Genomic DNA, 25,098 nt, shown 5'->3' with positions numbered 1-25,098 from the left:
TAGGCAAACTCCGGCTCTCCAGATGTTTGGGACTACAATTCCCATCATCCCTGACCACTGGTCCTGTTAGCTAGGGATGATGGGAATTGTAGTCCCAAACATCTGGAGGGCCGGAGTTTGCCTATGCCTGCAATACAGAGTCGCTTAAAAATGATTCATGGCCCAAAAGTGATCCGAAGCAGGAAAGTTTTAAGTCATTTGGCAGAAGGCCATTAAGGGAGTATGAATGCGTGCAGGTTGGGAGGGTCTGTGATCCCAGTGGGGACATTTCTTATTTACTGAGAGTTCATCCTATATATATATTTTTGCACAAAGTTTATAATAATAATAATTTTTTATTTATACCCCGCCCTCCCCAGCCAGGGCGGCTAACACCAAATATAAATTACAATAAAATGTAATAGGAAAACAAACAAACAAACAAACAAAAACCAGTTAATTAAAATATGGCTTAAAATGCAGCTTCATTTTATTAGTAGCCCATAAATCAAGACCATAAAGGGAGGACATATCAGATATTCACCCGAGCCAACTATCCATACTGATCCCACGTGGGCCAGCAAAAAAAAAGAAAAAGAAAAAAAGGGGGGGATTTATATACCAAATCCCATATAAGGGGCCAGGTGGAACAGCTCCATCTTGCAGGCCTTGTGGAAAGATGTCAAATCCCACAGGGCCCTGGTCTCTTGTGACAGACCAAGTCGGGGCCAGTGCTGAAAAGGCCCTAGCCCTAGGTTGAGACCAATCTAACCACCTTGAGGCTCGGGACCTCCAAAATGTTGTTATTTATGGACCTTAAAGTCCTCCGCAGGGCATACCACGAGAGGTGGTCCCGAAGGTATGAGGGTCTTTAAAGGTCAAAACCTTACGGGGTTTTGTAGGATGTTTATAGATTTTGATTCTATTTTGCTTGTAAGGAGGTTATGCAATGTCATTTAAAACAACTGTTCTCCCATGCTTCCCAGTGCATTTTCCTGTCAGCTTCAGCAAAACATCCGACTTTTCAAAAAGTGGGATTATTGCGCAAGAGCATCAAATCCACTTTAAATGCAGAACCTGAGTTTTCTGCTTTGTGGTTGAAGTTCCTGTTTACCCAGGCCTTTTCAGTCAAAGTGGGAAATGTTTGTCTTGAACAGCAATTTGTACTTCTTTGTTTTTAAAGACTGCTACTTTATGAATATTTTAGTTTTGTATTTGCTTTATTCACTGGTGTAATTCTGTTGTTTCTCCTTTGCTATACATCCCCTTGGGCTCTGATGGGTGACTCATAAATACAGTTAACTATGAAGAAGAAGAAGAAGTCTTATTTAAATTATAGCATAATTCTGTACACATTTATTTGGAAGGAAATCCCACTGAATTCAATGGAACTTACTCTCAGGTAAGTGTAAGCAGCTTTAAGAGAGAACACCAATTGTGCAATGTGTTAGCCTTTTCAATAAACTTACATTTTTCTGTTAATCGGGCTCTAAGATTTAGTCAAATCTTCTGAAAGTTAAATTAGGCAATGTCTTCCTTGAATCACAGGGCAAATCCTATAATTGCTAAAATATGAATACATCTATTTAGAAAAGACCCTCCCCTTCTGACTAAGCTGATCTATGTACAAAGCTACAATTTATATCTTGCCCCAGGGAGCCTACTGAATTCGTTCTGCTTATTTTCCATAAGTTATTTTAAGATATAAGCAACATTATTCCAGCACCATCAAACAATGCTTCTAAAACTGCACCGCATAATTTATCTTGCTGGCCTTTGACATGCTATCATTGTTTATTTTGGAATGTGAATATTAGGTCCACACACACCTTGTATATAATTTAGAACAGTTGGATGATTCAACATAGCCAGTATAATATTCCTCCCCAGCCCTAACAAGCATAGAAAAAAGAAAAAAGAAAAAACCAAAGAGGAAGTTAGGATTATTCAAACTGGATCTTTTCATTCTCACCCGCTCTGTACACTGGAGTTACTATGTAGCAAACCCATTCACAACATCCAATACAACTTATTTCAGCAAAATAAATATGAAAAGCTCTACTTTAGGCATTATCACCGAAACTGCTTGGACTGGGGTGGCAAGGGAAGAGTAATCAACTCTGAGATACTTCTCTGCTCTTCCTCCTTGCCTATGACGGCTTTTCTTGCAAAGAAAGAAAGAAAGAAAGAAAGAAAGAAAGAAAGAAAGAAATTAAAAAGGGAGGGGGCCTGGAAATTGCTGTGTGTCTTTCTGCATGTAATAGTAGTTTGGCTGTAACATGTTCTGGGTGCAATGACTGTTCTTTAAGGCTCATCACTTAAAATCCTATCCCTGTGTTGCATGAGCTGCCTCTTAAGCTTTAAGGCTCAGGTGTCTCCGTAAACAGCTCCTTCTATTTTGCTTCCCTCTTTCTGTCACCTTTTTGTCAAGCCAGGCTGCATTTTGCTAGCTTTTGTGGCACACTTCCAAAAACTGCACTGCCAACTGTGTTACTGTAGAGCCAGAGGCACCATTGGAAGGGGGTGGGGGAGAGGCTGTGGCCTAATTCTCACTGAGCCTTCTCATGCCATGTCTGCCTGCTCCTCCAAAATGTCTTACTCCTGATGTCTAGAGCCCATGCAGTGCTTGTTGCCATCATTAACACAGCCGCTTTTGTATGGAGCAGCATTCATTCAGGTGACACTGCCCACCCCCCTGATTGCATGCTGTCTGAAGGAGTGCAACCCAGATCCACACCTGGCACCTTAACGAGAACTGGGCCTGCATTTCCAAGCATGCGTGATTATTCCTAGAGGAGCCCTTAGACCTCCGTATATGATGAGGTATAAAAAACAGCCAGGCCGAATGCTCTCAAAATGAGCTGCTGCTCTGCAATTTAATCTTGAATATACCCAAGAGCAGGCCCTTGAGCCTTGCCCTCTGCAATCGTTGATATGTCTTTGCTCTCCTCCCACACTGAAACCATAAAAAAGAAGCCAGGACTGCTGAGTCTGCTGACTGCCGCAATGAAGACCTTGCAAACTCCACAGAAAGACTGTACCTTCTTCACAGCTGCCACACAGACACCTTCCTTCCAGTATAGCAGGGGTGGCCAACTCCCAAGAGACTGCAATCTACTCACAGAGTTAAAGACTGGCAGTGATCTACCCCCTTTTTGGGGGTGCAGGGCAAAAATGTTGAGCTTTTTTTCAGGGAGCCAAGCTTTGGAGAGAGCCAGTGATCTACCAGTGATCTACCAGAGACGTCCAGTGATCTACCGTTTAAAACAGAATGCAATATCATTACTCACTACACTGATCTGGCTCTGCTCCCTAACTACATTGTATTGGGGGAAAGCAGCAAGACGGTGAGTAACAGCCCTGCTACTGACCTGCTCAGTTTAATGTTTGTATAGATCTTACATGCAATGGGCTGTTTCTGCAGGATCAGAAACACTGGAAAATATTGTTTAGTGCACAGAAAGAGACATAGGTGCTTTCAAGTTGTATATTCATATATCTTGGAATTCAAATGGCTTATTTGCCGAACATTTTGGCTCACGAATGATCAAAAACCAGAAGTGATTGTTCCAGTTTTTGAACATTCTTTTGGAAGCCAAACATCCAGCGGAGTTTCCTGCAGCCAATCGGAAACCGCGCCTTGGAAGTCGAACATTTTGGAAGTCGAATGGACTTCTGGAATGGATTCCGTTAGACTTCCAAGGTATGTCTGTATTAAGCTGAATAACTAGAGGTGCTCTGTCCTGACCACAAGGGGCACAATGGATAGCCAACGTAGCTGGTCAGGTGGATGACAGGGTGAGCTGGAGTTGCAGGACCTTGGACAGCAGCAAAGAGCAGGACTAGAGAGGATCAGGAACGGGGGAACATGCGGTTAAAAAGAGATAACTTGGGGGATTTGTGGGCAGCGGGAAAGATGTGAGGTTGTGATTATTTGGCTCTAATCCTAGTATGGGTGTGCAGTATTTGTTAAAAAAAGGTCCGATAAGAGACAGACATTACAAAGGCAAACTTCACTGGGGTTGTGAGAGGAGTACGTGAGTCCATATGAATAGTCATGCAATTGACTCATAGGATATCATCCACCTTTTCTAACAGCATGATTCTATCTAATTATAGCTGTGAAGCCAGAGGAAACAACCTGTCAGGTGGCTCTGGCTATCTGTGACTAGGTGCAAAATGCACTCCAGGATGGATGCTCAATGGGGCCACAAGAAAAAGACTGCCTTGCTAAGCACACTTACTTGAAAGGAAGGCTGGCTGAAACTAATGGGACTTTTCAGTAGCAATCTATGGGTAAAAGCTATCAGAGTCTCCACATGTTTAGCCTTGGGGCATTGGGAACCTACCTACTGATCAGCAGTAGCTTCAAAATTGACAAAACGAAGTACAATAGCACACAAAGCATCATGGAATTTAGACGCACGAGATACAGTGATTGCTACCAAGTTAGTTGGCTGTGTGCAGCCTGTGTAGGCTAGAAAAAAATATTAGTCACAAAAAGGCCTATTAAGCCATGATAGCTAATAGAACATCCTTGTTCGTCCTGAATATCAGATGTGAACAAGGAGAAGAGGAAAGCAGGGTTGCTTTCACCCCCTGCCTGGTACCTAGTTAGCTACTATTGGAAGCAAAGGAACAAAACCTCACTTATGTCAATCACATGTTAAAAGGAAAAAACTGAGCAGGGACACTGTCAGAAAACTAAATCATTGACTGCATTGCCAAGTCTTCAACTACCCATGACACAGCTACTTATATCCATAAATAAGCAGGAGTAGCTGGAGGTCTTAAATTTTGTTACTTCTACTTACACTGTTGATATATGGGGACTATACATTATTTGTTGGTACAGTCACGGGCATGTGCAGAAGCGGCGAATCACGACCCGCGCAGACGCAGGTTGTGTTCTGTTCAGGTTGCGAATGGGCCTCCGGAACGGATCCCGTTCACAACCAGAGGTACCACTGCATTGATGAATGTTATTTTATTACAAAAATATTAAAAACATATTGGGCTGGGAAGGAACATAGGAAACTGCCTTATACAGTCAGACTATTAGTCCAGCTAGCGATGCAGTGCCTTCAGCATGGAAATAATAATTATTTATACCCCGCCCATCTGGCTGGGTTTCCCCAGCCACTCTGGGCGGCTCCCAACAGAATATTAAAAATACAATAAAACACCAAACATTAAAAACTTCCCTAAACAGGGCTGCCTTCAGATGTCTTCTAAAAGTCAGGTAGTTGTTTATTTCCTTGACATCTGATGGGAGGGCGTTCCACAGGGTAGGTGCCACTACCAAGAAGGCCCTCTGCCTGGTTCCCTGTAACTTTACTTCTCGCAGTGAGGGAACCACCAGAAGGCCCTCAGAGGTGGATCTCAGTGTCCGGGCTAAACAATGGGGGTGGAGACGTGCCTTCAGATATACTGGGCCAAGGCTATTTCAGCAACCTGTACCCCCCAGATGTTGTTGGGCTATTACTCCCATGATCCCTGGCAATTATCCATTCTGTTTGGGGATGATGGGAGTTGGAGTCCAACACCTTCTGGAAGGCCACAGGTTTCCCATACCTGGTCTACAGTGTCTGCCAGCCGACCTCCAACATTTGAGGCAGAGGCTCCAGTATTTTGAGGATTCCTAGTCCTAACTGGAGATGCTGGGGATTGAACCTGGGAACTTCTGAATGCAAAACAGACACTCTACCACTGAGCTATGGACCCTCCACCAAAGGATTCTGGATGAGATAGAAAGGTGGATGCTGGTTTGGAAGGTCTGATCCACCAAAGATCTGCTGTTCTTATGATCTCAAGACAAGTGATAAGCCTATAGGTACAATCTCATATGCATTCCCAACCCTTCTTCTGGTGCAATATGAAGAAGCCCATGGCCAGCATAATTTCGAATTGTATTTTGAATTGCAGTGTAAGCTGATTTAAGAGCTCTTGCAGAGCAAGTAGACAGGGTATACGTTTTAAATAAATAGGATATGAGCAGTGCCAAACTGGTAAAAAAACCAACAACAGTCTGGCTTGCTAATTTTCTAGAAAGTTGTAAGTGGCATAAACCCCACCACAGTGTGTTATCTCATCATTTTCTTTTTTAATTGCTTAAAATTTTCACACTTCTCTTTACACCATCAGTGTGGCTTTTCTGCTCACACAACTGCGATATTTTCAAGGCATGAAAATGGAATCTGTACTAAATAAGCAGAATCTTGGAATCTGTACCAAATAAGAAGAATCTTGGCAAGATTACTACTCAAAAGAGGTTTAAAGACTGTCTCAAGGCAAAGCGAAAAAAATGTAGTATAAACACTGACAACTGGGAAACACTGGCCTGTGAGCACTCCAGTTGGAGAACAGCCTTTACCAAATGTGTCATGGGCTTTGAAGACACTTGAACTCAGGATGCAAGGGAGAAACGTGCTAAGAGGAAGGCATGCTTGGCAAATCCACACCGTGATCAACTCCCGCCAGGAAACCAATGTCCCCACTGTGGAAGGACGTGTGGGTCCAGAACTGGCCTCCACAGTCACTTACGGACTCATTGTTAAAACCATGTTCATGGAAGACAATCTTACTCGGCTACGACTGATCACCAAAGAAGAAGAAGCAGATACAATGCAGTAAAGAGACATGCTCAAGGAAGCAAGATTCACAGGCAGAATCAGGGTATATTCATTACCACCTTTTACTACTAATCTAGTCCCAGCTGAGTTGGCAGCCTGTACCTTTTGAATGCAGATGAAGATACACATGCCCATTCGAGAGCTACTAGCTGCAATGTACAACTAGCTACTTATATCATCTGAATCAGGGACATGTTGCTTTTGAACTCAAATAAACTTGCAAAGCAAAACACAATTTAGTGAATCAGTGCTTGTCAGAAGTTCTGTCAATGTGTGGAGGGCGAGTAGTAGACTGTACTTTCTGTCCTCACCGTGGCCACATATATTTGAAAGCTGGAATGGAAAACAGGTAGGCAGCCAGTGGCCACAACCTCATTGTATTCACATGCTAATGGGCAGTTATCCAATGTACTCAATTCTGTTAGTGCAAGGATTTATGCTTGTGCAACAGAACTTTCCTGCCTCTTTTCCTCCCATGAACATCCCACACCCTCCCCAAAAGTGCTCTGGAGGGTTGGGGAAAACCCCAGAACAGATTTAGGGAGTTACAGGGGGAGAAGACGGGTGGGGGGGGATTCAGTTGTACAAATCCTTGCACTGGTGGATTGAGTGACTTAGTGCTAAACTGGAGCTGCCCTATTCTTCCATTACAACAGCATTCCACTTTGTTTCTCCTGGGACTCAGCCAGACTGGTAAAGAAAAAGTGATTTATATGCGTTGTATATGTGATATAACATTGTGCCACCAGATGGCAATGTGGAGTCCCGTTTTTCTCTACTTGTTTTCCCTGTTTAAATTTACAATACTTTAAACTGACACGCTTCTTTGATGTGTCCAGATCCAGCGCTGGTTTGTTTTAAAGTGTTTCCCTTACTTTCTATATAGTATACATTACTCTCTCCACCCAACCCTTGCTATTTGAGACCAACCTTCTTTGAAAGGTTTCTTCCACGTGAATGTGTGTATATGTGTGTAAATATATATATCACACTAAAAACAGAAAGGAATTACTTTCACCTGTTTTCCAGAACAGTAGCTGCATTGGTCTGCATTGTTCATCTAAAAAACAAACACAAAAATTGGAGTCCATTATCTGTGAGAAACCCTACCAAACTCACTGTGGTTACTGCACAGAGCTTTCTAGGATGGGGAATTTTAGATCTGAATTGGCCATGGTGAAAATTGAAGCAGAGTAGTCCTTATTTCAGATTAGTTAATCCAATGCCTCTCTTGTCCTCCAGCATGGCTGTAAGGAAGAGATTAGAATCTTCTGATCTTGGTCAACCACAGTTTAGTATGTCACCTAAACTGTGGTTTACCTTAACTATATTTTGATAAGCCGGTTGCTTAAAACAATGGTTTGAAATTGGCATGCTTCACCAACCACTGTTAGGGCTTAACCGGAGTTTGTGAGGGTTTGGGACAACACAGCAGGCTATCAGTTAATCTGCCACAGAATTGAAACTGTGCAAGCTCCTTCTTGCGGGAGCACTGGAGGAGGAGAGTCTGAGATTTGCCTAGACAATGGTTTAGCATTATGCCTTAAGCAACCTAGGCTCGTCTCCATATTGAACACTGTTTTCGCAGAGCTCCCTATATTATACAGAGTTGCATACATCTGTAGGCTCTATTTCAACCAGCAAATGAAGGCACCCAAGCTCAGGAGCAGAGTGTGCTGCCATGATCCTGCACACATTCAGTACATATAGATTCATTTCTGAAAAGGACTGTGGTATGACAGAGGGGAAAGAGTTGGTACTAATGAATAGCAAATTTAAGTTGTACAACATTAAAAAAAGGGAACACTATCATTTAAAGAAAAAAAACATAAAGCTAGTAATGCAGTAGTATAAATCCACATTAAACTGAATAAAAATAAAATTCCAGGGAATTCATACGGGACGTAGGAAAAAGGAACCCAGTCTTAGAGACCAAGGAAAGCCAGATCAGGTTTTCCAAAACTATAACATTCTGTGAAATACAAAATTCCAGAATGGTGCCTCTTATTATTTAGGGGTACATGCCCAATATTACCTGGGAAAGAGAGTACTTAAGTGCTTTTAGTTTTCATTTCATAGTTCAGCTTTTCTCATGCAAAGAATATCCACTAATAGGACTAATAACGAATAAAACTGAATAGACATAGGAGAGGTGGTGAATTGAGGTCTGCAATGAAGACCACTTTCAAAGAATGCCTGTAAAGGAAATAACAGCTTTTGCTAGCATATTGTTGACAACTAAGTACGCCCAAGTATGGAGTTCTTCTGATCCCCCCCAAATCTGATCTATATTACAACAACATTATTAACAACAGGCCACCTAGCAAAGAGAGAGACCAGACTCTGCAACAAACCCAGATGCTGTTAATAATGCTGTTACAGGATCAAGTAACATAATTTGCAACAGTTATCGGCCCATCTTTTAATATGTTATTACTTGCCAGCAAAGCTTTTCTGCTTCCTATATAGGACAAACAGATAAGTTTCTATGGAAAAGAATATATAGACACAAATATGACATCATAGAGGGGAAACACTTAGAAATCAGTTCTGGAAAATTTTAATTACCCAAGACATAATTACCCACTGCTGACCTGAGAGTGGCCATTCATCTATCAATTTTTAGGCTTCAACAGAGACAATGTCCCACTATGTGTGTTAACATAGTCAACCTGATATTGTTAAGTTAAATATTTTAAAATACTTTTGTTGTGAATGGTAACTTTGCCTATCTTTGCCTATATATAGAATGACAACAGCCTGTACTTTAAGTATTTCACTGCCATTTGACCTCACTGTTTACCATTTTTTCTCTATACCAATGTATGGGATTAACATGTATGCATATATGTGCCAGCTGAAGACAAGACTTCATGCATATGATGCCCTAATCCACAAAAGTTTATGCCACAAGACTCTTTGTTATCGTTACTGCTACATACTAAGCTTTCTAGAAGCTGGATTCTGGTTACTTAAGGAAATAACTTCACCCATACTAGCCTGAGATTTGCATCAGAATTCCTCCGTAAGTTCCTCTATATGAAGAATATTTCATTGGTGGGCACTCATAATAGGGTGTTCTCAGTGATTGTCCCACATCAGTTACACAGCCACCTCAGCCTGTGGCAGCATGGTTTAAAGTCAGCACAAAAGGAATGAAGACTACAACTGAAAAATGCTTACGATATAACTGGGCCCTAGGTTTGTATGCTTAAAAAGCCCAAAATGTCCCTAGTTACAGTACTGTCCTGGGCTTGTTTACTTAGACCTAATGAGTTCAGTGGAGCTTACTCCCAAGCAAGGGTGCAGAGGTTACCCACCAATCAGGAATTAGCTCCATAGAATTCAGTGGGGCTGATATCTGAGCAGAACACCTATAGCAGGGACGGCCAACTTCTAAGAGATTGTGATCTACTCACACAATTAAATACTGGCAGTGATCTCCCCCTTTTGGGGGGTTCAGGTCAAAAGTTGTTGAGCTTTTCTTAGGGAGGAAAGCCCTCCCCTTTTAAGGAGGAAAATCCCATGGGGGGGGGTGTCAGGGCGAAGGAATGGGGAAAAAAGGCGCTCACAAGGAGATCGCTAGTGAAACAGTCAGCATCACAGCGAGAGCTTCGTCTTCTGGTATCGCGATCTAGAGGGCGGGGCGAGGGGGCAGGGCCAGATGGAGGAGCCAGTGATTGACTACGATCTACCAAAACCTCCCTGAGATTGACCAGTAGATCAAGATCGACCTGTTGGACATCCCTGACCTATAGGATTGCCCTGCCAATAAAACCAAAGAGGCTGCTCCGATAGTGACTTCTATGGATGATTGAAATCTGCTTATTCAAATAACTGTCCTGTACATATGTAAATGATTCAAGAATATATTAACTTTTGTTCCAGATTTTGACCAGTTTTCTCATATATATATATATATATATATATTCTTATCTTGTGTGTATGCTGGGGTGGGAAGGAAACAGCAGGAAGCAGAGTCATTGAGTATCCTAGAGGATACATCTGAGATGTTATATTTCAGTATATAAAAAAATTGTTCAGTAGCACCTTAAGAGACTAACTAAGAAGTGCGCATGCACACGAAAGCTTATACCAAGAACAAACTTAGTTGGTCTCTCAGGTGCTACTGGACAATTTTTATTTTTAATATATATATTTCGACTGCGTCAGAGCAACACGGCTACCTACCTGAATATTTCAATATATGATAAATGCAAATTTATTCATTTTCTGCAAGTGGCTGTTGTTGTTGGGGTGATAGCGGATTATGTAGAATGTAAAGACTGCTACTGTACTACAAGCTTATGAATAAGGTTTACCAAGAAAGAACAACTTTAGTTCCTTGGGTGATCAAGTCAAGTATAGAAGTTAAATAAACATGGGCTTGAGGTACTGCATCCTTCGTTCCAAATGATGAGAGCACTGCGCTGGAAGGAAGCAACTCAGAGAACTGTGGCAATGTAATCACAGACATTACTAGCAAAGCTGTCAAATTATAAGAGAAATGCTTTAACGGCAATTCAGTAACCAGCTTAGATCCTTCACTTGTAGTATAATACACAGCATGCCTGGAATGAACATGATGTCGTAAGATGACAGAAGAGCAAATTCACATAATGAGATTTTGCATTTATAATCAGACAAAAATCCAAGATATGTAGAACATACATTAGGGCAGGATATGGTCCTTTGAATGTTATTCTCAATGCTCGTACCAGCAGCAACCGTCATCTGAAAAAGTGTGCAACAGAGAGTCCACTGAATTGAAAGGATTTGCTTTAAAAACAACACACACATATAAATAATGCGACAGAAACATCAATGTATTTTCATTTCCACTCAACTGCGACAGTTAACCTCACTGTAAAGTGTGTCTTAAAATCTCACATTGCAAATTAAAAATTATTGTAGATTAGCATAGTAAGAACATATTGCTGATTGTAGAGCAAACAGGTTATTACAGTATTGATTGAAAAACGCCAGAAAACCATTACTTGTATGCAATACGCTTATAGTTTAGTTCTGATGACTTTAGAGTAAACAGGAATGTGGCGTTTACTGTTCAAGGTCATGATCCCGCAAAGGAGTTCTCCTGCACAAGGCCAACTGCAACAAATGGGAGTTGTGCAAGAACACCGCAAAGTCATTATGTCGGTCCCATTCATTTTTAACAGGGCATGCACAAGAAAACATCTGCCTGGATTGTACCCCATATCCAGGGCCCTATCTGCACTATACATTTAAAGGGTCCTCAGACCACTTGAAGCAGTCATGACTTCCCCCAGAGAATCCTGGGAGCTTTAGCTTGTTAGGGTCTCCTAACAAAGCTCAGCACCCTTATTTCCCTCACAGAGCTACAATTCACAGAGGTCTCTGGGAAGAGGAAGTGACTGATAAACTACTTTGAGAACTGTAGGTCTGTGAGGGGAGGAGAGCGCACCCTCAAAAAACTACAACCCCCAGAATTCTTTGGGCAGGAAGTCACAGCTGATTAAAGTGGTATGCTGCTGCTTTAAATGTACTGCATAGTACAGATGGGGCCCAAATCAATGTGTGTTGCTATCAACATTCAAGACTATTCTGCGCACAGTACTTGCTGACAACTCACACACTTAAGAGCATTATGAATCTTTAAGTCACACAAACACATCATGCCAAAATTTGTTATGCAACCAAGTTTATTGGCTGAGCCAAGCCTTGCAGACGTTGAAATATATACAAATGATTTATATTTTTTTGCACTTTTTAGACATATTCATGAAAGGAATAAAATTTATAACACAATAATAATTATGCTTTCTCTACTTTACAAGATAAAATGCTTTTTTATTTGATGCAAACATTAAATTTTCATAACCTGGAACAAGTAGCTTTTGTCCACACATGTTTTAAAATGCTCTTTCTTTTTTATGTTACTGCTAAACTGTCTGGCAGGAATTTACAATGCATTGGTGAAATTATTTCTTGCTGCTTGCAAAGGTTTAGAAATTTAGATCACGATCCAAGGGACTCTGTACAAATCTTAATTCCACCTCACTCCCGAGAGTTTTAGTCTCATAAGGCACATTCAAACTGCCCTTTAAACTCACTTGAGTTCAAACAAAACAGTCAGGATTTGGCACAATGAATATTTACAAAAAAGTGAGGTGCGGGAATAGCACTATCAGCTCCCTCCTTTTCAAAATTCGCAAAACTGATTTTTCATGTTTAAAGAGAAACACACAGGGGGAAAATGTTACCGTGTGTTTACAGTGTGTATGTGTGCTTCTGGAGAATGGCTATACAGACTGTGACAGGACACCTGAGGAAGTATTCAACAAAGTTTTAGAGTAGACCTACAAAGAAATTATTGGACCTAACTTTGTCACATTAATGAATTTCAGTGGGTCTACTCAGCTGCAAACCGCTCATAAGATTTAATCATTGAGCCACACATATCAAGCCTCCTCAGTGGAGGCTGCTCTAGAGTAAACCATTTTAGACTTCTAGCCCAAATGCCCTTTGACTAACAAGCTTAAAGTGTACAGATAGGTCTAACAATATCAATATTCTGTTGTTGTTGTTGTTGTTGTTGTTGTTGTTGTTGTTGTTGTTGTTGTTGTTGTTGTTTTACCTTTTCAAGGTAAGAAATATAAGCTTTGTTCCAAAAATCTGCCTAAAAATAAACCCTATATACTGTACTCATCAATATTATAGATAGGGATGAAATGTGGGGTGGAGGAGGGGCAGAGAGCTAAATTCAATATTATTTAGGAATGGACACTATTAAGTTCAGTTTGCTGGGAAAGTGAAGCACAATGTCACCACTTTACAAACTAAGCTCACATTAAACATGCAGGAGAATTCTTAAAAACTGGAAAGTCACCGAAGTTTTATAAGAACCATTTAAAAAGCAGACGGTAAACTGCTTTCCCAAAACTGTATGTTCACAATGAAAATATGTCGTAATTGTAGCATGCCGTGGCCCCATCTGCACAATTAAAGCAGTACCATACCACTTGTCATGGAAACTGCTGTTTCTTTAGGACACTGAGAAGTTGCTAGAAGATTCCTATTCCTCTCTGCAATTCCCAGAGTGGTTTAGCAATAGATCCCTCTTTCCAGGGAACTCTGGGAATTGTAGCTGGGAGTGGGGGGGGGGTAGAGATCTCCTATCAAGTCTCACCATCCTTGATAAACTACAGTTCTGAAGATTCTTAGGGAGAAGCCATTATTGCTCAGGGTGGTCTGAAAGCACTTTAAATGTAAACATCCATGTTTATAAAAGGGAGAGAGTGAGTATCTGTCACAGTAAACAGCAGCGGCCTTACCACGCTACGTGCAGAACAGCAGCCAGGATTCCAGATCTTGATCCTCTGTAGCCAGCCAGCCAGATCCATTGAACATACTCAGCTGCCATAGCACAAGCAATCATTTGCTCTACGTCAGCTAAAGCAGCCCTCTGGACTTGGCAAGTGGGACTGATGTGCCCAGCTCTGCTCAACTTGCCCTTCGACCCCCTTACACTAAGCAGTGATTGTTGGCTTTCAGGGCTCTACAGGGCATACGAGCGGCTGTTACTTTGGACCCCCTCCCCTCCCCTGTCTAGGCACCAAAAAAGATGGCTGGCAATCCTTGGCTGAAGGCAGATGTTGCATCAGTGCTGCAGAAGTGAGGTCACAGAGCTAATGCCAAGGGGTTATTGTGCCCTCAGCAACTGCATCACACCTGATTCTATTATTCTTTGCATGAGAAAAATGGCAGAGTCATAACTTTCATTTTAACATTTCTAGAGATCCTTCCAAGAATACTGAAAATATCGCTTTTGTATATTTCACTAGTGCATACATTTCATTCGTGTTGAAGGGAGAGGAGAGAAGAGGGGGGAGGTAAAACTCCATCGTGTTTTAGCTAGCTCCAGCTAACAATTGCTTTGAGCTATGCAGGTTCAGCTCTGCAGGCCGGCAGTGGTTTTCCTGTCTGGCTCAGCTCTGCAGGCCGGTAGTGGTTTTCCTGTCTGACTTCTCACCTCAGCTGTGCAAAGATGCAACGCGAAGCAAATAATATTTGCAAAGATCTGCAAAAGGGAGGGGGGGCTTAGCTAGCCCAATAAGGTAATAAAGTGTATCTCTGCCTGTTGATTGGGGAGCAACTGGGGGCCAAGCTTGCAGCTTCAGTATAAGAATGCTCGGAAGACAATAGGGGCGCGGCCAGTCTTTGGAAGCTATTCCACTGGCTGACTCTGCGCAGATTTTGCAATAAACCTTTTTCTCTGTGAAACCCACCCTGGTGTTTGCTTGACTCCTTCATGCTAACGGCAAGGGCACAAGGTGACTGGATCCGGACCCCTTAGGTTCAGATATCCTAACAGTGTCACAATTTACTTTGAGGTCTGCCCCCCCAAGCAAATAAAGTAGGTCCTATCATTCATGATTTTGTTAATACTGCATTAGTTTTACCCACTTATTAATGTCATTTTGTTCAGGATCCAACTAGTGCTTTAACTGATTCAGAAGGTTTATCCATGTCTAGGCCCTTACTCTCCATAGCAAAGTCCATTGGGTATGATTCAATGACTGTCTGTGTACAACACCACACACTGAGAGCATATTACTTCTCCCAAAGAACCCTGGTACGTAACTGTAGTTTACTCCTCACAGAGCTACAATCTCCAGCACCCTTTTTAAAACTACAGTTCCCAAGATTTGGGGGGGGGGAGTCATGTGATAATAGTTGATTTAAATGAGTTTTAAATGTATGCCGTGCACACAGCCTGTGACCTAGAAGGCATCACAGCTGTACTTGTTGAAAACCAGAAAAGTAAACTACACATGTTATCAACCTTGACTTTGAATCCTTCAGATTCTTTTTCATGGCTTTTTAAACCAACAACAGCCAGAGAATGCTGAATCCTGATCAGGAACTTGGCACAAGAAGAAAATACTTAATTTTTTGCCTCATGGCAGTTCCCCGCCCCCCCCCTCCAAGCTACAATTTGCTTCAAATAGCAGCTTCAGGAAAGAGGATCATTTTCATCTACAGATCTCTGTATCGTGGTTCAGATCCAGACCAGGTCTTTCTGATCATTTAAAAAAAAGAAGAAAAAAAATTCCAAGCACAGAATTCAAAGACATGGTTAATTTTGCATCTAAAGGTAAAGGGACCCCTGACCATTAGGTCCAGTCGTGACCGACTCTGGGGTTGCGGCGCTCATCTCGCTTTATTGGCCGAGGGAGCCGGTGTACAGCTTCCGAGTCATGTGGCCAGCATGACTAAGCCGCTTCTGGTGAACCAGAGCAGCACACGGAAATGCCGTTTACCTTCCCACCGGAGCAGTACCTATTTATCTACTTGCACTTTGAGGTGCTTTCGAACTGCTAGGTTGGCAGGAGCAGGGACTGAGCAACGGGAGCTCACCCCAACACGGGGATTCGAACCGCCGACCTTCTGATTGGCAAGTCCTAGGCTCTGTAGTTTAACCCACAGCGCCACCCGCGTCCCTAATTTTGCATCTAGTTTGAACCTAAAGATCCTACGGATGTATCTGATGCTCTCATATGCATTTGAGCATCATATCTAATTCTTCAGCCTCTGTGATCCTAATAGCCTGATCCTGTTCATGTTTACTAGAAAATAATTCTAGAGGTACTCCGATATTAGCATGCTAAGGAGCACAAATTGAGTCTCTCTCTTTTTTTAAAAAAAGTATGCAGATAGTTTCCCCAGTGAAAATCATATAAATGACATATTTCTAGAGCTCCTTTAACTAGAATAAAAAATAAGCATAGTACTTGAAGATTCATTTTATATGTTCCTTGCACAATGCTCAGAATGACCCTTCATTTGGTGAATGAAGTGATTTATACGGCCCACTCTCTTCAGGTCCATCAAAGTTGCCTTTGTGACTGTCACCTTATCTGTAACAGTCAGCTTGTTCTATGTAGACATTGATCTTTTGTTGTTAAGAGTACTGAATCAAACAGACTGGTTTTATTTCTGTCGTCTTTTAAAAAGATAAACCACTGACTGATTTGGCTGTTGGCTTTGCCCCTATCATCCTTAGCCAGCCAATTTCGCCTTATAGCATCATTCTGAAACCATTTACCTGGGAAGCTTACCACCAAAACCAGTCAGAACACTGTCTAGTAGGCTGTTGTCAAGATTTCATGTTAGAGTCTTTCTACATGGGTCAATCAATGTGCACCTCCCTCCAGAATATTTTAGGCCAGGCTTCCTCAACCTCGACCCTCCAGATGTTTTGAGACTACAATTCCCATCATCCCTGACCACTGGTCCTGCTAGCTAGGGATCATGGGAGTTGTAGGCCAAAAACAACTGGAGGGCCGAGGTTGAGGAAGCCTATTTTAGGCATTCTACTATCATATACATTTATGTGTGGTAATCTGTCCTCTGACTCCACAGTCCTCAGCCATTTAAAGGTCTCCTACATCCTCAAAAGATTCCACCCTTTCTGCTCCACATTCTTAGAACTACTTCTAAGAACCCCTGTCTGATTCCAAACCTCTTACTTAGGGGGTCGCCAACCAAGTGCCCACAGGTGCCAGTGTGCCTGCCAGTACCACCTAAGGTGACTATGAAATGTCTCAGTCAATATCCCTTCAGAAATCCACAATACACAAGGTAATGTTTGCCCTTCTTGTTCACTTCCTGTTTGCACTTCCTCAGCCTCTCCAACACTGAACATGCCTGCTTAAGCGTGCCCATATTTCATGCCCATATGTCACCACTGGACACCCTCCTTCCTTTCCATTCCAAACAGAGGAGAGGTGCAAAGAGTTTATCTCAGAGAGTGAACACAGGAGTTGCTGATGAATGCAGCAGCTAGACTGGTGACTTGGAGCTGCCGCCAAGATCATATAACACTGGTCCTGAAAGATCTTCATTGGCTCCCAGTACGTTTCCGAGCACAATTCAAAGTGTTGGTGCTGACCTTTAAAGCCCTAAACGGCCCCAGTCCTGTATACTTGAAGGAGCGTCTCCACCCCCATCGTCCAGCCCGGACACTGAGGTTCAGCGCCGAGGGCCTTCTGGCAGTTCCCTCGTGGTGAGAAGTGAGGTTAGGGAGAACCAGGCAGAGGGCCTTCTTGGTAGTGGTGCCTGCCCTGTGGAATGCCCTCCCAGCAGATGTCAAGGCAATAAGCAACTATTTTACTTTTAAAAGACAACTGAATGCGGCCCTGTTTAGGGAAGTTTTAAATGTTTGATGCTGTATTGTTTTTAATATTTGGCTGGAAGCCACCCACAGTGGCTGGGGAAACCCAGCCAGATGGGCAGGGTATAAATAATAAATTAATTATTATAATAATTATTATTATTATTATGTCGATACTTCTTTTACCCATCAATGGGGCAGCTGATGGGGGGAGGCATGCCTGCATCATCTTGCACTCTTCTTTCTCCTTCCCTCTCCCCTTCATCCTATCCCTCTCCCTTTCCAGTTTGGTGGTCCCTGTGTTATACTAGAACCCCACAGTAGCCACTTTGTGATTGGCACCGCCCAGCACTCTCTTAACATTCAAATGTGCCCAATGGCTTTAAAAGGTTGGTGACCCATATCTCATTCCCTTCAAATTACAGAATTGTAGAGTTGGAAGGGATCCCAAAGGTCATCTAGTCCAACCCCCTGCAATGCAGGAATAATTCCCTCTTCACTCACCTTTTCCATGAAGATTTGGGTAGAAACCCCAAGTTGCCCCACCCTACTGTAACTCTGCCAAAGCACATGCAGCTGAAACAACTACACCTACTTGCCCAGTTTAACCCGGCTTCTCCTTAGTATGCTTGGGTTGCAAACATGATCTGTGTGGGAGGCATGTTTGCAACCCACAGCGTTAGCAACCCACAGTTCCGTGTCTGCGCACCTGCGATTCTGCGCTTGTGCACATGCGCAAAGCGCGATTTAGTGTTTCTGCGCGTGCACAAGCGCCAAAACCCAGAAGTAACCCATTCCAGTACTTCCTGGTTCGGTGTGGTGCACAACCCGAAAACGCACAGCCTGAAGCATCTGTAACCCAAGGTATGACTGTACTGTAAAACAAGCAAATGCATGCAAGTATCTTGCTTTGCACTGTATAGTCTGATCACAAAAAGGAAGTTTCCCAGGTCCTTTTTATCCACATAAATATCCTCCCTGCTACTCTCTCCCATCTGATCTGTCCTGTGTCCCTATATGGTCTATTACAACAGAAACATGGAAAACTTTAGTGTCTGTCATCCCCTACTTTCAAAATCACAAGGCTTCGAATCAGTACTTAGTCAGAGGTAAGAATGTGATACAAGATTGATGCTTATGATTCAGAGGAAGACTTTTCTTGGAGACCTCCCAAGAAACTATCCACGCTTATGCCCACATAAAAACTGATCTACAAAAAGACTGACTGCATTAATTAGGCAATACTACATATATTTCCATATTGGGATGGGGGGGGGGCAAAACAGAGCTTGGAGTTCATAGCCATGAGTCTCTGACAAAAGCTGCCTTGGAAAGAATAAGAAAAACTGCAACTTTTAATAAAGTTGCGACAGAGCATTCTGTCCTTTCAAGTGTTAGCTTGATGGCTATACAGAGAGGGACTCATAAAATGATGGCAGAAAACATGTGGTAATTAACTCGACATGCACAAGGTCATATCCAACACTGCTGCTCAGCTAGCGCAGCAGACATCAACTTGCACATAGGAATTTTTCCTCTTCTGCTGCTTCCCATACACCTCAAAATCTGGAGGACCCTTCAGAGCCAATTTTGAATGAGTGTGGGGAAAGGAGAAGTCCAGTGGTGCAAGTTGGACTCCACAAATGTAGTATTAGATACAACCTACAGCCTCCCTCTCTCCCCCACTCCCTGCTCAATAAGTCATTTTGTGGCATATCCCCAACAGGTATCTATCCAACCATTTAGCGGAGATCAAACTCTGCATTCCCCACTTGTAGGCAACAGACGGCTAGACTTAGCTTACGCATTATAGGATAGTAGCCCTAATATAAAAATACTGAACCAATGTTTCACTCCCAAAAAAGAAAAGTAAAAACAGAGCCGAACAAAAAGACATCTGCTTTAAGACAATGTCTAGTTCTGCAACTTCGACAGGCAGTAGCCCTATTCACAAATTACTTGTGTGTAGGGCATTTGTATTCTGAAGCAAATAATAACTTCTAACAGTCATAGACTGAGGTATGCTTCAAAATTCACAATCACAAATTGTTAATTCTGTGTTGGATTGTTTTCCAATGACTAATAATCAGAATGCTGCTCCTAAAATAAAGTTATTTACCCAAACAAAAATGGATTGAAATTTACAATAAGCTAAACAGTAATATAGTCAAAATGAACAGCCCAAATACATGCTATAGATAGATAGATAGATAGATAGATAGATAGATAGATGATAGATAGATACAGATCTGCTTTCAATGCCACCATCAAAAACTTTCCTTTACTACATCCCTCAGAAATGCTGTGATTCAGGTACATAACATGTAGGTGGGGAGCTTTCTTCCCTTTTCCTTCTCGTCACAAAAGAAGGTTAGAAACAACAACAAAATGTCAAAACACTGGAATAACTCGCTACTCAAATGTCAACAACCAAGCAAGAATGTTGATACTGTCACACACACAAAAAGGTGTCAAAGGAACAAATACGCAAGAACAAAAATTGATAAAATCTAAGCACGTATCAATACCACCTCCATCAACAGCTTCAAAAGTCAACCAGTGACAGCACCACTCATGCCTACCCACAACACAGAGCCATCCCTGTCTCTTCGGCGTAAGTCACTACAGCCCACCATCTCCCATTAATAACCCCAAAGATTCCCTATTATAAGAACAGGGAGACTTAAGAATAGGAATGTTTCTATCCTAGATCCACTTCTGGTTCATCTAAGTCTTCATTTCAGCCTTCCAGATCCCTAACACCACGCCCTGATCCTTATACAGCAATGTTTCCTGACTCTGCCTGTATCATAAAACAAGTCAAGCTGTTGGTCCAGGCACTGGGGGGGGGGGGGGGCTGTGTCTATTCTTCTATCCTGTATTCCTGCATCTTCATACAGTCGTACCTTGGCACTCGTACGTTTTGGCTCTCAAACGCCGCAAACCTGGAAGTGAGTGTTCTGGTTTGCAAATATTCTTTGGAACTCGAATGTCTGGCATGGCTTCAGTGGCTTCAGGAGCTTCCTGCAGCCAATCGGAAGCCGTGCCTTGGTTTCTGAACATTTTGGAAGTTGAAAGGACTTCCAGAGCGGATTCCGTTCAGCTTCCAAGGTATGACTATTTCAAATCACAAAGCCATTTTGCATTTCAACCACGTTGCGTGGCTATTCCCGCCCCCTCCCACAGAATGGAATAAATAAAGACACAGGACACCGAATTTAGGTTAATGGGTGAAAAATGGCCACAACTTTATTGATTACAGGTAAGAGCGGTATTGGCCCTATCAGACTAGCCGGTATAACCGGGAAGGGTTAAGCACCAACAGGGGGAGCCCCCGAGATGCACATCCCTAGGCGCTCCCCGAGGGGTTACCGCTCGGAAGCGCGCTTTAGGCCCTAGCCTCCATAGGTTTCGGACGAGGCGACGCCCCCCGGAGTCCTTTAACGAACTACCATTCAGCATTTGGGGGAGGTGATGGCGTTCCTCCCCCCATCTCATTTGCATAATAATACCCCTGCCAATGCCTAACCGCCAAAACCAAGGTGTTGTGACGTTTTGCTACGAGGTAAGCGAAAAAACCAAGTGGCTTCCAAAATATAGCCAATTAGCCAAATGGAAAAACTCCTACCAGGCCCCTTGCGGCGACAAGCCGAAGTGCATAGCAAAGTCCAGAAAGGAACCTAAAGGGCGGGAGGGAGGGAAACCGCAGCTGCTGAAAGGAAAAGAAAGGGGCGAGTATGGGCTGCCCGACTTACAAGTCCCGTCCCCGCCGCCAGCCAATTGGCTGGCGCGGTGAATAATGAATACTAATGATCCCAGGATTCCCTTGGTCCCGCGGGGCTGCAGCCAGCCCCGCGAGGGTGTGAATGGGGCGTGAGCCCGCAACCCCCCCCCCGGATGTCGGGAGTGGCATTTTGATGATGTATAGAGACGCAAATTTATTTTGAACCTACATTGGAACTCGGTGTTTCTAGCAAATTCCCTGGAATTCAGGTAACTAAGGTGCAGGGCAATATCCCCCACTACATACGATAATGTTGGATAAAAATCTCAAATGTCATACCCTTGTGGTTCCATGTGTGGACAAACAAGTAACATTTGATTAATGAAGCATACAGGCCTGTTAACTCTTCTGCTACCAGATAGGCTTCTCTGTGATAGTTGGAGAAACCCCACTTGCCACCTGAGGGAGGTCCTATAATTTGGCACTATTTGTAATGCCTTGTGTGCTCTTGTCTTCTACTAGTTATAGATTTGGAACTTCTGTCTCCTACTGATTGTACATGATCCTATAAAACCCCACAAAAAACCCCACCACTCACAAATAACAGCCCTCAAGCATCAAACATTTTGATGCCTATGAAGTATGACAACAATCCTTACTTACGAAAGGCATTTGTATTTGTCAAACATGAAGTTAGTTAGAAACAAGTTACAGAAGGGATTCATACTATCAATCATGGTTACTTGTTTCTTGACAGCCGACACAATTTTCCCAGTATAATTTTGCATCTTGTTCCACAGATATTGCTGTGGGAGAAGGGGGAGGTGTGGGAGGGAAGGAAGCTAGGGAGATGTGCAAAGAGAAATACAAATTTAAAATGGGGGAGAAAGGAGAGGGGTCAGATAAGAGAGTTCTGTCAACTTTAGCAAAAGCAGAGACAGCACAAAACCTTTACAAGAGACCATGATAGCCACTAACTTGGATGACTTTAAAAGAGAATAAGACATATTTGTGAAGGATTATCCATGGCTACTAGCCACAATTGCTATGTTCTATCTCCAAGGGTGGAGGCGTTTTGCCTTTGACTGCTGGTTGCTGGGACAGATGCAGTTACATCTTGTCTCTGCGTGGAGGTTTCCCATGAGCATCTGGTTGGCTGCTGTGGAAACAGGGGCCTGGGTTAGATGGGTCCGTGGCCTGATCAAGCAGGTCTTTTCTTACATTCTTTCATTCTTATCGTTCATGGAGAAAACAGGTTGATGTGAGGCTAGGACACAAACAACTTTGATCGAAGGACTGGGCAGAAAGCAGAAGTAGTGAGGGAAAGGGAGACAAAGCAGAACGCTTACTAGATCTCAGGATCCTTTCTGATTCTAGGCTACATCTTCTCCCTCTGCTTAACCCAGAAGACCTGGCTTCTTTCCGCTTCATAAAAAAACAGGAAGTTCACCTCATCACAGGCACTAGGCACCAAATGCGATCTGGAGGACTCTTCAAATTGGACAGAACAAGGAAGCAGTAAAAGTATGGAAGGTATGGCAGTGGAAGGAGCAGGAAATAAGAGGGAGGAAAGGGGGCAGAAGGCCTTGCAGGACCAGACTTGGGAGCAATTCTTTCTTTGCCATTTCAGATCCATCACAATGAAACTGGAAACATCATAACATGATGCGAGTGATCTTTACACAGGAAAGTATATTTGATCACTCACTAATGCGCTCTTTAAGCAGCTTAATTTGCTCTGGTTTAGCATTTTCTTAACAGAGGGACACCACCAGACTGTCGAACAACCCCACAAATGACTGGATTAATTTGTAAATATGGAGATCAGAAAGGAAAATCAAAGAAAGGATAACCCCACCTGCTGGTAGGTGTGTTCACACACTGCCCATCTAATGAGCCAATGCATGGTATTCTGAGAAAAATAAGGTTTCTTTCCACCAGCTGTTAGTTCAACTAGTGACACAGGAGCCACAGATGAGGCTTTCAGGGAATGATGCACTATTTCCCGATAAACACACACACACACACACACACACACACACACACACATTTGGAGAAGAAAGAAATGGATGCTGATTTTTCACTACTGCTGCTTCACATTATTGAGTTTGCAAAGGTGGCAGCAGCGGCAGCAAAGCTGCTGCTTTTATTTTATTATTTTATTATCTCATAAAATCTATACAGTATACCACTTGATTGTATTTTTTATATTAAAAGAAACCCTCAATGATTAAAAAGTTTAACGCAGCCTTTGCTAATATGGTGCCTCCCAGATGTCTTGGACTACAACTCCCATCGGTGCCAACCAGCACAGCCATGTTGGCTGGGCTTGATGGGAGCAGCAGTCCAAAGGAGATAACCAGGTAAGTGAAGGCCGGGTTAACTACACCTATTGAGAACAGGCTGATGGGAGGTGGCAGCAGCAGCTTCCTGTCCAAAATCAAAGTGTGGGAAGACACTACATGCCAGCTCTTCTCTAGCTGTCTCCTCATTGGTTTTTGGAAGTGAAAAGAGACTGATGATGGAAGGGAACCTCTGCCTGCTATTGCATCCTTCATTAAGGTGGTCAGGTGCAATGGAAGGAAGATATTCTGAAGCTTTAACACTTGGGTAGAAGAATGGAATTTCAATTGATATAACTTGCATGACATTCTTTTTTAAAAAAAGAGACCCCTTCCTTTTATCCAAGCATATATAAAGAAGTGTGGGTTTTCCCCCCTCTCTTGTACATTCCAAAAAAAGGTATTAGGCTTTCTGGCACTCTGCTTCAATGAATCATTGTCTTGATAAATTAGAGTGTTCAAGGGGCTTTATCAAAGGTGTTGAGTTTTGATGGGGAGCACACAACCAGCTCTCTCTGTGTTACGGGGGCTTTTATCTTTTTTGCAACAGCAGTTCCTTCACACAGCATAAGCATCTTTTCAGAAACTCAGAGGAAACTTCAAAAGGTGTTGCAGTGCAGCACAGGAAGGGGGTGGGGGTTATATTGTACCATAAAAAGACACCTTATGCCCTGAAATCTTTCAATTTCCTGAAATAGATTAAGAAAAAGTCACAAGGGTCAACAAGGTAGAGCCCCATGGCTCAATGATTGGTCCTGCTGACTAGAAAGGAGGGGTCAAAAAAAGGTGGCATGCTCTAAAAAAACAATCCATTAACCAAGAATGAAAAATCATTTTAGGGTTAAAGTCTAAGCATAGAATCACAGAAAAGAGTTGAAGAGTTGGAAGGGACCCCGAGGGTCATCTAGTCCAACCCGTGCAATGCAGGAATCTCAACTAAAGCATCCATGACAGATGGCCATCCAACCTCTGCTTATAAACTTCCAAGGAAGGAAAGTCCACAACCTCTCATGAGAGTCCATTCCACGGTTGAAACAGCTCTTACTGTCATAAAGTTCTTCCTGATGTTTAGCCGGAATCTCCATTCTTGTAACTTGAATCCACTGTAAGTTCATAGCGAGTCAACCCTACTGAAGACTGTGAAACTTAAAAAGTAAAGGTAAAGGGACCCCGACCATTAGGTCCAGTCGTGGCCGACTCTGGGGTTGCGGTGCTCATCTCGCTTTACTGGCCGAGGGAGGTGGTGTACGGCTTCTGGGTCATGTG

The 25,098-nt window shown here is 42.8% G+C and overlaps 1 protein-coding gene and 1 long non-coding RNA gene across 12 annotated transcripts in view; one reads left to right on the top strand and one right to left on the bottom strand.

Moving 5' to 3' along the window:
* Nucleotides 1-25,098, bottom strand: part of PPFIA2 (PTPRF interacting protein alpha 2) — a 265,886-nt gene that overhangs the window by 112,089 nt on the left and 128,699 nt on the right. For 5 of the 11 annotated variants that reach the window (XM_080971449.1, XM_080971453.1, XM_080971455.1 and 2 more), the window contains 2 exons: nucleotides 11,283-11,345; nucleotides 7,630-7,671 (listed from right to left, as the gene is read on the bottom strand). In XM_080971449.1, coding sequence (XP_080827575.1) covers nucleotides 7,630-7,671; nucleotides 11,283-11,345 — 105 coding nt within the window. Of the gene's footprint in view, nucleotides 1-7,629; nucleotides 7,672-11,282; nucleotides 11,346-13,924; nucleotides 14,257-25,098 lie in introns of those variants that run through there. The other 6 variants (XM_080971456.1, XM_080971458.1, XM_080971450.1 and 3 more) reach the window with 4 other exon arrangements.
* LOC308486117 lies at nucleotides 17,118-23,676 on the top strand. Its single transcript, XR_013990956.1, has 3 exons — nucleotides 17,118-17,234; nucleotides 22,868-23,023; nucleotides 23,121-23,676. It is a non-coding gene; the product is annotated as an uncharacterized lncRNA (long non-coding RNA).

This window comes from Podarcis pityusensis, assembly GCF_964106645.2.
Source record: "Podarcis pityusensis genome assembly, chromosome: 10".
In the NCBI taxonomy this organism is placed as follows: Eukaryota; Metazoa; Chordata; class Lepidosauria; order Squamata; family Lacertidae; genus Podarcis; species Podarcis pityusensis.
Note: the sequence above shows the minus strand (reverse complement) of the source record. Positions and strands in the feature narration are given on the sequence as shown.